This window comes from Aspergillus wentii, assembly GCF_001890725.1.
Source record: "Aspergillus wentii DTO 134E9 unplaced genomic scaffold ASPWEscaffold_7, whole genome shotgun sequence".
NCBI lineage: Eukaryota > Fungi > Ascomycota > Eurotiomycetes > Eurotiales > Aspergillaceae > Aspergillus > Aspergillus wentii.
The window spans coordinates 1,967,286-1,981,828 of NW_024467838.1; the positions used below are offsets into that span (position 1 = coordinate 1,967,286).

At 49.2% G+C, this 14,543-nt stretch overlaps 5 protein-coding genes across 5 annotated transcripts; 3 read left to right on the top strand and 2 right to left on the bottom strand.

Annotated features, from left to right (window-relative positions):
* The first annotated feature begins 12 nt into the window (after positions 1-12).
* Positions 13-1,132, top strand: ASPWEDRAFT_44561 (putative DRAP deaminase). The gene has a single exon (XM_040836291.1). The coding sequence runs from the start codon at positions 216-218 to the stop codon at positions 888-890; it is 675 nt and encodes a 224-aa protein (XP_040686118.1). The 5' UTR covers positions 13-215; the 3' UTR covers positions 891-1,132.
* Positions 1,133-1,825: 693 nt separating this feature from the next.
* Positions 1,826-2,610, top strand: ASPWEDRAFT_44562 (uncharacterized protein). The gene has a single exon (XM_040836293.1). It carries the CDS (start codon positions 1,865-1,867, stop codon positions 2,375-2,377), a length of 513 nt encoding a protein of 170 aa, XP_040686119.1. The 5' UTR covers positions 1,826-1,864; the 3' UTR covers positions 2,378-2,610.
* A 231-nt stretch (positions 2,611-2,841) lies between these two features.
* On the top strand, positions 2,842-5,271 carry ASPWEDRAFT_44563 (H(+)-transporting V1 sector ATPase subunit B). Its single transcript, XM_040836294.1, has 9 exons — positions 2,842-2,964; positions 3,030-3,114; positions 3,194-3,213; positions 3,285-3,320; positions 3,383-3,544; positions 3,605-3,921; positions 3,978-4,252; positions 4,309-4,527; positions 4,589-5,271. The coding sequence occupies exons 1-9, from the start codon at positions 2,866-2,868 to the stop codon at positions 4,903-4,905; spliced, it is 1,530 nt and encodes a 509-aa protein (XP_040686120.1). The 5' UTR covers positions 2,842-2,865; the 3' UTR covers positions 4,906-5,271.
* A 100-nt stretch (positions 5,272-5,371) lies between these two features.
* trpB (tryptophan synthase TRP5) lies at positions 5,372-8,069 on the bottom strand. Its single transcript, XM_040836296.1, has 3 exons — positions 7,827-8,069; positions 7,417-7,720; positions 5,372-7,344 (listed from the first exon to the last, which is right to left on the bottom strand). The coding sequence occupies exons 1-3, from the start codon at positions 7,960-7,962 to the stop codon at positions 5,616-5,618; spliced, it is 2,169 nt and encodes a 722-aa protein (XP_040686121.1). The 5' UTR covers positions 7,963-8,069; the 3' UTR covers positions 5,372-5,615.
* Positions 8,070-11,382: 3,313 nt separating this feature from the next.
* medA (transcriptional regulator medA) lies at positions 11,383-13,492 on the bottom strand (the record flags this gene model as incomplete). Its single annotated transcript, XM_040833538.1, has 3 exons — positions 11,383-11,835; positions 11,892-13,390; positions 13,453-13,492. 3 exons carry the CDS (start codon positions 13,490-13,492, stop codon positions 11,383-11,385), a joined length of 1,992 nt encoding a protein of 663 aa, XP_040686122.1.
* Positions 13,493-14,543: the final 1,051 nt, after the last annotated feature.

Consider the following 14,543-nt stretch of genomic DNA (forward strand, 5'->3'; position numbering starts at 1 on the left):
ACGATGGCCGATCAGCTCTGTCGGACAATCTCCCACGACTTCATCCACCCCTCACCAGACCTCCACTTGGGCTTACTGAGATTATAAAAGGAGACGAGCAGTAAGGTATTTTTTCTCTTGTGTGCTTCAATCCCTGCTTTGTTTAAAGGCACATTGGCTACCCTCGACATTGCTACCTCACAGCTCCATCGACAGCAATAACAATAACAATAAAAATGCCTTCAACCTCCCCTCACCATCGCTATCTTCAAGAATGTCTCTCTCTGGCAGAGAAGTCACCTCCACGCCCTACCAATTTCCGAGTCGGCGCCATCCTTCTCTCACGCAGAGATGACGACCCCGCATGGACCTACGATCGCATTCTCTCAACAGGCTATACCATGGAGCTTGCCGGCAACACACACGCCGAGCAGTGCTGTCTCTCCAACTATGCCTCCGTCCACTCCGTCGCAGACGAGAATGTGGCTACCGTATTGCCCTCCGAGCCAGGCCGGAAACTGATCATGTACGTGACGATGGAACCATGCGGGCAGCGACTCTCTGGGAATGCGCCCTGCGCGAAGCGACTTGCCGGCACTTGTGAAGGCGGCCGCAGTGGAATCTCCAAGGTATATTTTGGTGTGAAGGAGCCGGGGACTTTTGTCAAGGAGTCAGAGGGGTGTAGAATGTTGACCGAGGCCGGGATTGAATGGGAGCATGTGGGTGGCTTGGAGCGAGAGATCTTGACTGTCGCCGTTGCAGGACACGAGAACAAGGAAGAAGAGATCAAGGCTGCTTTGGATTCGGGGACGAATATCGATGATATCAGTCCAGAGGAGAGGCAGAGACAGGACCAGCTGCCTCGGAACCCAAAGAAGAGGATGATGGAAGGTGAGACTATCATTCAATGATCTTGGATGATTCAGAGTTATAGACAAAAGAATAATGAAGGTGCAATGATTGATTCTTTGGCTGGGACGATTGAGTGCCGTTGAGTATGTAGCAATAAATTTACACTCAGACAAATCCTTTATATTAAAACGCGATGAACTTGATGCTGTCTTCTACTCAAGATACTATTATCAAGAGAATAACCCACCGCAAAAGCATCAAAGCAATTCCCAATCCAAACACCAGCGGATTGCCTCGCGTTTCCATTATCTCCGTCCAGCCTCATACAGACCTCGAGCTCTACAATTGTCTATCTAGGTATAGCCCCCGTCGTTGTCCTCGAACCTTCCTAAGAAGAGTGGCCGTCGATATGGTGGGCCGATTTATATGGATCACCCTGATGTCATTTGACTATACTATCATCCAGCGAAACTCGCATCTACTTTATTCTAAACACATCTATGCCAGAACAGCCACGAGCAACAACAATTCAAATGGTGCTGCTTCGTGGGGCGATAATGACTTCCTCGAGGCTCCTTATTGCTACATATGCGGCTACATCTTCACGGCCCGGTTCAAAGTTGCAGACCGGACATGGAAAAAGAACCATCCTCACCCAGACGTATATACAGCCGACGAGCTGATAAACATGAAGTTTTGGCGCGGTTCATATTGGTGGAGTCGTTACCGCATGAGCAAGTCAGATCCTATCTGGGGGCTGCTGGGCCAACTAACAGTCACAATAGTACTTTTGAATCCAAGCAATAATAGCTGTCGACTATCAGGCGTGGCATTCTACCACTCAGAGGGTTTTGATTCACTCGCAGTTCCGTGGGATACGGATGAAGGAGTGATTGGATATGAGATGGCAAAGGGCTATCTGGCTACGCCTACTGTTCTGGAGCCGTGGGAGGATCCGTCAGATGAGGAATTAGTTGGATACCCTATTCATGCTCGACATTGGGAATTCCTCTGTCGCCATTCAATTGGGGATATGGCACAGCGTAATCTAAAGGGGATATTGGGTATCCTTCGACAGAAGCACGATGAGTGGAAATATGGTACAGATCGTAGTGAAGCGACGGAGTATCTTATGGAGGCAGCAGATATTGGTTCTTTCCAGCCCATCCAATCACTAATCAATCGAGCTCGACGAAGAACAAGCAAAAGGTCCAAGTCAAGAGGCCGTCTGGATTGTAAAAGTCGGTTTTACTATATCCTAACAGAAATACTGCATATGATACTTGATAACCTCCCCATAGCGGATGTCGTTGCAGTGCAAAGGGCCTTGACCTCATATTTTGGTGATTCTTATTGGCGTTCTAGAACCTCGATAGGCATTTATCATGAAGTCAGAAATGTCATTAACGAGACACTGGACTGGGAATTTTTATGCCTGGAGCTGGAGAATCTCTCCAAGACATGGGATGGGGAAGAGGGGCTGGTCTGTCGTCGATATCTTTTGAAACGCTTAGATGAGATCCAGGCTGCTCCTACACTCTTATAACAGATTAGTAGATCGAACTGTTGTACTTATTTCATTTGTTTGATCCTCGTTTGATCTGATTATACAGATGTCTGTCTAGATTGGACGTAGCTTTAGCCCCACGTAAAGTCATTGTATGATCAACGCCAACCAATAGCGTTTCATTAAGAAGCATTGCGAACTCGCAGCAGCAGCAACGGGAGTTCAGCTATTCCACAAAGATTCTGTAATATAGATCTGAAGTGAAAAAAAAGAAAATACAGCAGCGATGATCAAGTTATGCAGCCTCGTTGCAGATGGTGCAGCTACGATAGCTCCGAATCACGTGCGTCACCGCCGCGGCGGAGAACATCCCCAGTAGCGAATCGACGTACGTACTTGGCCCGACGTCGTCTGTTCTGGATTCAATCACCTCCCAGGAACAGCTTCTGTCCTGTGCTTTTCTCCCGAATCCCTATCTTCCTTTCCTCTCTTATCCTTATCGTCCTCTCGTTGAGGCCCCGACAATCATGGCCGAGTTCGTCGACCCCCGGATGACCAACATCAAGCCTCGCATCCGCTACAACACCATCGGAGGTATCAACGGACCGCTGGTCGTCCTTGATAATGTGTGTCTTCCTGGGACCCCACGCAGGACAGGCTCTAGGGATAGGCTAACCATGGCTGATTTCAGGTCAAATTTCCCAGATACAATGAAATCGTGTCCCTGACGCTCGCGGACGGCACAGAACGGTCGGGCCAGGTCTTGGAAGCCAGAGGTATGCTTCCCTTTGGAGGGGTTATGGTTCTCCCGGCTTTGATCGCCGCAGCTTGCTGATGTATTCTCTTGATGGATAGGCAACAGAGCAGTCGTTCAGGTGCGCAGGCAATAAGCGATGGTTTAGATCTACTCGTTCGTGATGGTTAACCCGATTTCTGCGACTACTAGGTGTTCGAAGGTACTTCGGGTGTCGATGTGAAGAAGGTACGATCATATACAATGTGAACCCACACGGAGGTCTGAAATATGTGCTGATTTCTTATCAGACCAAAGTCGAGTTCTCCGGCCACAGTTTGAAGCTGGGTGTGTCCGAGGACATGCTTGGTCGTGTCTTTGACGGTTCTGGACGTGCGATCGATAAGGGCCCCAAGGTTATGGCGGAGGACTATTTGGATATCAACGGTCAACCCATCAACCCTTACTCCCGAGTATGCTGGTTTTGTTTTCCCTGGTAGCTGGCCAAGCAAGCGGGCTAATGGACGAACTAGGTCTACCCCGAAGAAATGATCTCGACCGGTATCTCTGCCATCGACACCATGAACTCCATTGCCAGAGGACAGAAGATTCCTATTTTCTCCGCCGCTGGTCTTCCCCACAATGAAATTGCTGCTCAGATTTGTCGACAAGCCAGTTTGGTCAAGAAGCCGACAAAGGGTGTCCACGATGACCACGATGAGAACTTCTCCATCGTTTTCGCTGCCATGGGTGTCAACATGGAGACTAGTCGTTTCTTCACTCGCGATTTCGAGGAGAACGGCAGTATGGAGCGTGTTACTCTCTTCCTTAACTTGGCTAACGACCCCACGTATGTCTTCAGCACTGACATCATTTCCTGGTGTAGTTTGTTAACATTGAATACAGGATTGAGCGTATCATTACCCCTCGTCTCGCACTGACCACTGCCGAGTACTACGCCTACCAACTGGAGAAGCACGTCCTCGTTATTATGACTGATCTATCAGCCTACTGTGATGCCCTTCGAGAAGTCTCCGCCGCACGAGAGGAAGTTCCCGGTCGTCGTGGTTACCCCGGTTATATGTATACTGACTTGGCCACTCTTTACGAGCGTGCTGGACGAGTGGAGGGCCGTAATGGATCCATCACTCAGATTCCTATTTTGAGTATGCCTAACGACGGTATGACATTTCTCAGGCACCTTCTATGGCCTTTGCGGTAACTAACTTGTTCACAGATATCACCCACCCTATTCCCGACTTGACAGGTTACATTACTGAAGGACAGGTTTTCATTGACCGTCAGCTTTACAACAAGGGTGTCAACCCCCCTATTAACGTCCTTCCATCCCTATCTCGTCTCATGAAGTCTGCCATTGGTGAGGGCCGTACCCGTAAGGATCACTCTGATGTGTCCAACCAGCTGTACGCCAAGTACGCTATTGGACGAGACGCCGGTTAGTTCATCTTGAAAATACCCATGAAAGACTGTTCGAGCATGCTGACACTGAAAAACAGCCGCCATGAAGGCAGTCGTCGGTGAGGAAGCTCTGTCCTCAGAAGACAAGCTTTCCCTTGAATTCCTCGACAAGTTCGAGCGCACTTTCATCAGCCAGTCCGCATACGAGTCGCGAAGCATTTTCGAGTCCCTCGATATCGCCTGGAACCTGCTCCGCATCTACCCCAAGGAGCTGCTCAACCGTATCCCCAAGAAAGTTCTGGACGAGTTCTACGCCCGGTCCGCCCGCAAAGTCCCCAACAAGGACACCCGGGACAACTCGGGCGCCCCGCAGCAGAGCCACCAGCAGCAAGGCGGCTCTTTGATTGATGCTTAATTTCCCTCCTTTATTTCCCCCATTTGATATCAAACCAGTCAAATCGTCACATTTTCTGGACCTTTGTAGCTGTGGTGGTGGTTGTGTGAAGGGGACTTTTTAACTTATCCACGAAGAGAATGTTTTGCGTGTTTCCCTAGCTAGCTTTCACGGCTTTCTTTTTGCATATATACTCTTTTAGCTGTGTCTTGTTTTCTTCCTCATTCCATCTATATGAACACTATGAAAGTGTGGATTGTATTATTTTGGGTTGGAAAATTCTACCCACGTAGTGATTGTAAGAGCTTCAAAACATGGCAGCTACGTCTTCAAACTTGATAGTTTAGTTCAGTCCAATTTCCAAATGTGAAATGAAGATTTATTTTCTATTCGTGTATTGCTTGCTTCTTTGCAATGCAAAGCTGTAATGCCAAAGCAAAAAAGATTAGTTCACCAAAAGCTTTTAGAGCACATGTATGTAAACACCAGTCCAGGAAAAAAAGAAAAGAAAAGACAGAAGAAATTATAGCAAAAAAAGGCACTTTTTTTCCTTTGGTGGAACAGTATCCAGAAAGTTTGCATGTGGCAGAAATATAGGTACTTGAAAAGTAAAATATGACAATTTTCAACGCAGTAATAATAATGATAATAAAAAACGTCAATCATAAATTTTGAGAACAAGCCTCCCTGCTAGTAAATAGAATATCTTATGTCACAAGATTCCAAGTGGTTTAGAATCTCAGGTCCCAGCCGATCTTGGGTCCCAGTTTGGGAAGCTCCTCGGCGACGCTTTGCACGTCCTTGTCTCCTCTACCGCTAAGGTTCAGTACGATGTTCTCGCCCTTCTTCATGGTCTTAGCCAGTTGGATAGCGCCGAAGACAGCGTGGGAGGACTCCAGGGCAGGGATGATACCCTCTGTCTGAGCGAGCGCACGGAAACCCTCAAGGGCCTCGGCGTCAGTAGCGGCAATGAAGCGAGCGCGGTCACTGTCCTTCCAGGAGCTGAGCTCGGGTCCGACACCGGGGTAGTCGAGACCAGCGGAGATAGAGTGGGTCTCGGAGACCTGGCCGTGCTCGTTCTGGAGAATGTAGGTGCGGACACCGTGGAGGACACCCTTGGTACCACCGGACAAGGTAGCAGAATGTCTGGCTGTGTCGACACCATCACCACCAGCCTCAACACCAACAAGCTTGACGCTTGGGTCCTTGGAGAAGGGGTAGAACATGCCAACAGCGTTGCTACCACCACCAACACAGGCAACAACTGCGTCAGGCAGCTTGCCAATCTGTTCCTGCATCTGCTGCTTGGTCTCATCACCAATGACGGACTGGAAAGTACGGACAATGGTGGGGAAAGGATGAGGACCAATGGCGGAACCAATAATGTAGTGAGTAGAGTCCAAGTCGACGACCCAGGCGCGGAGGGCCTCGTTGACAGCGTCACGCAGAGTCTGGCTACCAGCATCGACAGCCACAACGGAAGCGCCCAGAAGCTTCATGCGGAAAACGTTCAAAGCCTGACGGCGGACGTCCTCAGCACCCATGTAGACAACACACTTCATGCCAAACTTGGCACAGACAGTGGCAGTGGCAACACCGTGCTGACCAGCACCAGTCTCAGCAATGATGCGGGTCTTACCCAGTCTCCGGGCAATAAGGATCTGACCCAAAGCGTTGTTGATCTTGTGGCTACCAGTGTGGTTCAGATCCTCACGCTTGAGCCAAATGTTAGCACCTCCAGCATGCTCAGTCAGACGGTCGGCAAGGTGGAGACTGCTGGGTCTACCCATGTAAGGGTAGTATGAGCGGAATTCCTCCCAGAACTTGGGGTCGTTCAGAGCCTTTTCGAAACCATTCTCGAGTTCGGCCAAACAGTCCATGAGAGACTCAGGGACATACTGACCACCGAACTCGCCGAAGCGCGAGGGCTGCGCAGCGGGGTTTCCAGTGCCGTTGAGAGCCTCGAGCTGGTCAGCCAAGCCAGGACCAGACGGGGTGTCCTCATCAGTGACGATATCCGTAGGCTGGGAGATAACAGTGGGCTTCTTCTCCACAAACTCCAACACGTTGACCTGGCCTGTAATGGTGCCCTGGGCATCTCTCTGGAGCTGGCGGCCGGTAACGCTAGACAGGTATTCCTGGGCATTCTTAGCCGCCTGACCGGCAGGGGCCTCACCCAGAACGGTGATAATCTGACTACCAATGACAACACCCTCAGCCAATCCCTGGACCTCCAGGAAGTGCTCACGAGTGCTAACACCGAATCCGAGCGCGGCAGGCACATTGCCGGACCAATTGTGAACACGGGACAGGAGTTCGGGCAGGTTCGAGCTGAGCTTTCCGGTGGCACCGGTAACACCCATTCTCGAGACGACGTAGATGAAAGAATCGGCAATCTGGCACAGAAGCTTCATGCGGGACTCGGATGTGGAGGGGGCAATGAGGGGAATGTAAGACAATCTTCACCAAATCAGCACGTTGATCTACAGTACATCATGTAAAAACCAATAAGGAGGGTGGCGGAAAACTTACCCAGAGCTAGTGCAGAGATCTCTGAAACGGACAGCCTCCTCGGGAGGAAGATCGACCATGATGAAACCATTGACACCCGCCTCCTTGCAATCCTTGAGCATACGCTCCTCACCATAGCGCATCATAGGGTTGTAGTATCCCATCAGAAGAAGAGGTGCTTGGACACCCTTGCTTCTGGCTGTGCGGACGATATCGAGAACTGTTGTGACTGTGACACCGTTGGCAAGAGCCTTGGTGTTGGCTTTTTGGATGGTAGGGCCATCTGCAATGGGATCGGTGAAGGGAACACCCAATTCGATAATGTCTAATTTGTGAATGATATTAGCATGAGCCGCGGAGCCAATGGATGGAGATAAAAATAATCAAGGATATGAGGGGCAAAAAAATCCTGGTAAAGGGGAATTACGTACCAGCACCTCCATTCTCCAATCCGATGATAATGTCGACGGTCTCTTCAACGGTGGGGTAACCAGCGGTGATGTAGGACACAAGAGCAGCACGCTTCTGCTCCTTGCACTTGGCGAATGTATTCCGAATGTGCTCCATGGTGGTGTGGGGTGTGGGCAGCGATCGGAGGGGAAATAGAGGGGGAGGAAGTGAATTGAGGAGGGCGAGATTAAAGAAAGATTGATGCCGCCGGGCAATGGAGAGACAGACAAAGGATGGGCTGGATGAAGAAGAAGGGCGGGGGGAAGAGGCGAGATTTAAACGCAGCTGAGGATATCCAGAATCCGGTCGAGACTGACTCACGCCGATTTCGTCCTCCGTCTGCGGCCCCGCGAAGTCACGTGCGCCGGCGATAAGATAAAGGGCGCTCCGTCGTGCATATTGTCTCAGTCTCCAACTCTGCTGGCAAGAATAACCTCATGTTGAGTCCCTCTATACGATAAAACGGTATTGAGTACACCAACAAGGCTTAGGTATATTCAATGATGCCTTTCTTTCATGGTATCTTCCTACACCCGGATGGATCATTAAGACCGCCCTATACCAATGATCGATGAACACTGTGTAGCTTAGGTATCAACCATCACCATAAACCATGCCCACGAACTATGATCACAACTGTAGCTATAGCTTCCTTACTAGTATTTCCGTATAGAATAAGCCCACTAGAGTAGCTCATTTAATAATTCTTTCAAAAAAAATATGGTAGTTCTGTATACTCCGCTGTTCGATACTTGGAACATTCGGGGTGTGGATATGCGAAGGGGGGTGGATGTGGATGGATCAGTTTCCTTCGATTATAAGCAGAGCTTTGATTGCTTAATCTACCTCGATTTGAGGCAGTATAGCTAGTAAGCATGGCTACGGCTCTGCAATAAGTCCATTATTATCACCCAGTCAACAGCATCTCCTGGCCTGCAACCCAACTTAGATAATACCTAGTTCTGATGTAACAAAAAAAACATACTGGCCAGCTATTCCACTACGACTGCGACCTGGACATCACCTCAACATCAACGACGATAACACCGTAGAAGAAGAGGCTGTGTAGGGAGTAGGAAGACTGCGACTACCTTAGGTCACTCTTCCCATGATAACCTACTGTTTACACCCGGGCTTCTTTTCCTGCAGCTGCAGTGGTTCTTTCCTATTCTCCTGGCAGTGCCAAAATATCCTCCACACGCCTCGCCGAATCCAGTTCCTTCAATTACCATATCTCCCACTCACAATCTCATAAAACTCCTTGATCGAGTCAAAATGGACCATTTCATTGAATTATCTGGCTTTTCGAGACTTCAACATAGACGAAATATGGCGTCCAGATTCCACATTGTTGCAGCTCAGCCATTCAACCATTTGGCCATGGCTGAAGTAGTCGCAGTCGCCGCCGCTTTCCAAATCGCTATCGATCTTTTGAAGACACTTAAGTCAGCAGGATCTTAATCTTTGACCGTCTTCCCAGCTCCTAAACAGCTCTATTAGGTCCTAAAGAGGGCCAAACTCCCATTCTCTGACAAGGGAGGATGACGAGGAGAGCAGCAGACTTCAACAGAGCTAAACAAACAAATGTAGTCGGGTCATGGACATGGATGAATGTTGGCGTCTTTGGCAAACACACATGGTCCCTGGCAGTCCAGTGCTGTGCTCAGCTCAGCGAAAACATCAATCGAATCATCAGTCTGAATCCAATATTTGACTTCGTTACATTATGGTAAATAACCCGCTGGAGACGGTCAATTCTCAAGACCACACCAACACTACCCCAGAGACAGAAAGTATGAGCCGGAGTCAAAGTCGAAGTCGGAGTTGCAATCAGAGTCACAGCCAGAGCATCGCCTCGCGACGCAGCGTTAGCATCGAGCCAAAAATTGACACTGAGACGACGTGCAAGGCTTTTCACACCTTCAAGAACTGCTAAACCCCATGCTACTCCAGAACAAAGGAGTTCCTGAGGGAGATCATATACTGATGAAGGTCAGCCATTGCACTTTGATAATTCAAGTTGAGAGGAAATTCATTTACCATATAAAGGTCTCTTGACGGGATGGTGTATGCAAAACGACGCGAGATAAAACGCACGAGGAAATGCGACTTTGTTTTTTTATCATTTTAGATTTACGTACCGAAACCCCCTTCATCTGCTATTCGTTCATCCCCCTGATGCTCAAGTCATTCAACCATGGCTTTCCTCTTTCTGTAGCAGTCGTACCTAGTGGGATAGTTGGCCAGCATGTTCTCTCGTTTTCTACATCAGAGCTGCCTAGGTAGCGATGCTTACTACTAATAGTTACTGGCTCAAATCGAGGTAAATCAAGCGATCAAAGCTCTTCTTATAAAGAAAGTCCAGTATAGCTAGGTAGCTACGCTCTGCACGCCTTTGGCGGTTCCCACCCAGCCCTACTTACTGAGAAAAATAGCTGGGGATTTGATGGCACCGTGCCCCCTAGTTAACTAGCTGGTTCTTGGAGACAGAAGGTTGCGCCTTTCTTCAAGTTCTAACAGATAGATACCAGATAGGTAGGTAGTTTCTATAGCCTGTTGCCTCGAGCTTATTAGCTAGTCCTACTTACGAGAGGCTGGACATACGAAATACAGTAGAAGAGAAGGTTCAACAGAAGAAATCACTATTAAGATGGGTTCTCTAGATACTTGGATAATAAGTCACAAGCAAATTAATAAAGGACAAGTAACTAAGACATCGAAGAGAAAGAGAGAGAAAAAAAAAAACTATTCACAAACGCCAAAGCTATGCATATATAGTGAAGCTGGAGGACAATGTATAATCGAACAAAACACCCCGAGAACAAGAACCGGATATCGCAGGATTTCCCATCCTGTCTGAAGATAAGAAACAAGAGAAAAAATAAAAAAAGTACAGATGATTTTTGTCCTTCGCCAACCCAGATGTCCGCTGCATCTTTTTTATCCCAAAATAACCAACCGACCTGCAAAATAAGTAAGGAATGACGGCAGCGCCATGCTATGCCAAATAGTTGTACAGCCTTCGTAAGGAACGGATATCCAAATGCCCATAAACAAAATGCAAAAACTGAAAAGGAACGGACCGACTTCGTCGAATGTGAAATGAAGGGAAAGAAATCAAAACAATAGTCCACAAGGGCATCAAGACATGAATGTTGCAAAGGGAGAGACGTAGAATCGTGGAAAACCAATTATAAGCAGATAAAATCACCAAGATTATAAAGGCTCAAGGTAGATAAGACATTATCGGTATGAGACCCAGCGCCGTTGCTTATTTTCGAAAAATGAATGGCGAAAAACAGAAAAAAAATATCACGACCACGGGAAAAATGGTTAGGGGAATCACTTTGGATGCAAAAGGACAATAGATCGAGGAGAGCATCAGTTTGACTTTGATGTCAAGGATGCAAGGAGTAAAGAAAAAGGAAATATAGAGACATCAAATGCCAGCCTGTGTGGGAGTGATGATGGCTCGGGCTATGAAGGTGGCACCCGGAAACCGGATGGCATCAAGTGGCCATCAGACACTTCATAGATTCAGGGACCATGAGGCTGGTCGTGGAGAGGATAAGGCACCTGGCCCATATAATTGTAGGTGCTCTGGGGTGCGCTGGCGGGGTGGTTGACAAGGGAGTTCAGATCCCAAGAAGCCCTGTTGACTGATGCAGTGAGAGCAGGAAGACTTTGCTGCTGGCAGACGGTGGGATATGCGTAAGGCGCGGGGACGGAATGGTAGGGCTGGCTAACGGCTGGCAAAACAGTCCGCAGCTCAGGGGCACCGTTCATCGGAGGTACAGAGTGATCTGTGTGAGGGGAATATGCGGGTGTTGCCATGCTGGGTCCATAGGTGCTCGAGGGGGCTGTGTCTGACATGGACTGGGGCGATCCAGCGTTGTGTTCGGTTCCAGAGTCCGAACCAGTTCCATTGCTGGCGTAGTTCGAACCGATAGGTGTCGGCAAAGCGGCAGCGGTAGAGGAGTAGCTAGCAGACTAGATGACCGAGTTTGTTAGTACACAACTGAGATACGTTGAACTGGAATACTCACGTATTTGCCAATGATCTTCTTCAGAGCATGGCTCAGAATTTTCCATGGGAAAACCTTGACATCCTTCTCGATATTCCTGGGCTTTGGTGCGGGAAATCCCATGATAACTTTGAAGAAGTCCTCGCTGTCTTGCTTGGCCTTGGAAACAGTGAGGGGTCGGAATCCCTCCAAGTTTCGTCGAATTCGGTTTTTCTCTTCGACGGTGAATCGAACTCCGACAAGCGACTCGAGCAGGTAGATGGTATCCACGCTGGTCACGAAGCATTCGTCCTTGCCATCCCAGTGGATGCAGCTAATGCAGATGCTGTTGGGTGCTCGATCCTCAGGGGCAACGGGTTTGAAATCTGCGTGAATGGTGCTGCCACTTTGCATTCGGGTGAACTGAACCAGGCGCCGTTTGGCGTCCCGCTCCTCTTTGCTCCAGTTCTCGGTCATTGAATCGAGGTCGCCATTGAGCTTCAAGATGGCCTTGGAAGGATAGATGGCGTATGGGTTGAATGTTTGGGTCTGACCAATGCCGTTGCCATGCTGCAGTGTAGATGTCCGGATCAGAGTGGGGTTGTGGCGTCCGGCCGGCGAGGATGGCTTCTGTTGACGGAGACTGTGGGCGATGGCAAGGTTAGAGTTTCTGACATCGCTGCTGACCGGGACAAAAGATGGGCTCCACGAGGGGGTGAGAGGAGATGGCGCTCGAATGCTGGGCTGAGGCGTGGCCGACACGGTCGAGTATTGCACCTGGCCAACCCTGGGTGATGGAGCCGCATGGTAAGGGGTGACGAATCCACCATTCATTGTAGGAAGGGACTGGACGTAAGGTGAGTAAGAGGCAGAGCGATGATCTTGGTATTGGTAGTTCTCTGGTGTTTCGTTGGCCGGCATCTGTTGCACAGAGCATCTCTTGGATGGTCTGGGGACGGTGTTGTCCGAGAAAGACTCCATGCGTCTCTTGCGCGATTCGTCCGATGGCGAAGGGTGGGAAGGCTGTTCGTAAGTATAGACGCCAACTTGGAGGGTTGTAGCGGCACATTCGTCTTGGCTGCCCATTGCCACTTGCAAGGGAACAGCAAAGGAGGGGCATCCAGTGGCAATGAACTGAGGAGCCTCGACAGACAGGGCGTATGTGAAATTTGGGCCGTTGAAGCCGACAAAATGGGGAATGCATTCGCATTTCTTGCTGCCGAAAACGAGGTAGGAATGGGCGTACGGTGTGTTGTGAAGATCATACGGAGTCTGAATCTCCACAAACACTTTTGTTCCTTCGGGTCCTCTGATAGGAGAATACGAGTTGATCTCGGGCAACTGACGGGACTCCGCATTCAACATGGGAGACGGAGCCTCCCCGTAAGAGCTAGCATACTCGTGACTCGCAAGATATGAAACACCATCGGATATTTGACTGGCCTGGTCTGGCATAGGAGATGGGACGAGCGACGAAGTCAGATACGACCCCTGGTAGTTGGAAAACGAGCCATCATTCAGGGACCGAGCTGAGCTGTAGTCTGCGTCAAAGTTAGCAAAGAGTACTCTCCAGAAAAGTAGACCCAGATCTGAGATAACTTACCTAGCAAGCCTGCCTGTGGGGGTTTCTGAAAGGCAGACATGGACAGGATGGGTTCAGACTTGGCCAAAAGGCCGTCTGAGAATGCACCGGCGAATCTTGACTCTTCAGGATCAGAGAAGTCCAACGACTCGTCTAGAATTAACGGTGTTTGGAATTCGGGATCGAACTGTGTGATACCAAAGAGTCAACGGGAGGCCCAAGGCAGAATAGGCAGGTAGTGCAAGTGCAATCAGAAAGAAACAAGTGCAGCAAGTTGGGCAGCAAGAAGAGAAACAAATGTTTGGCTTACCAAAACACCGTGTGCCTTCGAGTAAGCCAGTTTGAAGGTGTTGCAGAAACTGCAACGAGACAGGACACCCTAAGAAAGCGAATGACTGGGAATTTATCCTTGAAAACGACAGGAAGCCGGAAAGTCACCAGGGGCTCTCCGAGACAAAACGAGTGACGATACGAAGCGGCCGTCAATCTCAGAAGAAAAAGGGAGTTTGACAAAAGACTTCGAATCAATGAGCAACACTGAACGAACCAAGGCTGAAACCGGTATAGGATAGCTGCAGGATCAAGACCAGATATTGGCAACGGTACCGAAGGCTTGACAAAGACCAACTAGGAAAGATCCAGTTGCATTGGAGGAATGCTGCGACAGGTATAGGTAGGGTTCGACGGGGAGAAACGGGGCAGATATCCAGATGGCTCAAAGGGAGGTCTTTCTTGGATATTCTGGATCGATACGGGAAGATGTTTGGCTCTCTTTCTTCCCTTCTAGCGAACAGAGTCTCAGACAGATGAATTGCTTGGTGAATGGGAAGACCGTCGGGCCACGAACTACTCATCTAATGAGTACGAACCTCGCGGAGCCAGGAAACGGCGGCTTGCTGCATAGACTAGCAGGACTTACCGAGTGAATAAAGAACAAAGGTTGCAACACTGAGACGTTTTGAGAACTAATATGGGAGAATCTAGGTCGGAAAAAGACTGACGAAAGAGCCTGGAGCATCGAAAAGGTCAACAACAAACACCCACACCTAGGTGACGAACAGCACAGGGAAATGACAAGCTCATTGAAGCGTCATAGACCCTCCTCCATCGTG

Excerpts from the sequence above, each read along its gene's own strand:
- ASPWEDRAFT_44561 (XM_040836291.1), top strand. The coding sequence starts at position 216 with ATGCCTTCAACCTCCCCTCACCATCGCTATCTTCAAGAATGTCTCTCT.
- ASPWEDRAFT_44562 (XM_040836293.1), top strand. The coding sequence starts at position 1,865 with ATGGCACAGCGTAATCTAAAGGGGATATTGGGTATCCTTCGACAGAAG.
- ASPWEDRAFT_44563 (XM_040836294.1), top strand. The coding sequence starts at position 2,866 with ATGGCCGAGTTCGTCGACCCCCGGATGACCAACATCAAGCCTCGCATC. Across the intron at positions 3,214-3,284 it reads GCAACAGAGCAGTCGTTCAG|GTGTTCGAAGGTACTTCGGG; the intron begins GTGCGCAGGCAA and ends TGCGACTACTAG. Across the intron at positions 4,528-4,588 it reads CGCTATTGGACGAGACGCCG|CCGCCATGAAGGCAGTCGTC; the intron begins GTTAGTTCATCT and ends ACTGAAAAACAG.
- trpB (XM_040836296.1), bottom strand. The coding sequence starts at position 7,962 with ATGGAGCACATTCGGAATACATTCGCCAAGTGCAAGGAGCAGAAGCGT. Across the intron at positions 7,721-7,826 it reads ATTGGAGAATGGAGGTGCTG|ACATTATCGAATTGGGTGTT; the intron begins GTACGTAATTCC and ends TTCACAAATTAG. Across the intron at positions 7,345-7,416 it reads GATCTCTGCACTAGCTCTGG|ATTGTCTTACATTCCCCTCA; the intron begins GTAAGTTTTCCG and ends GATTTGGTGAAG.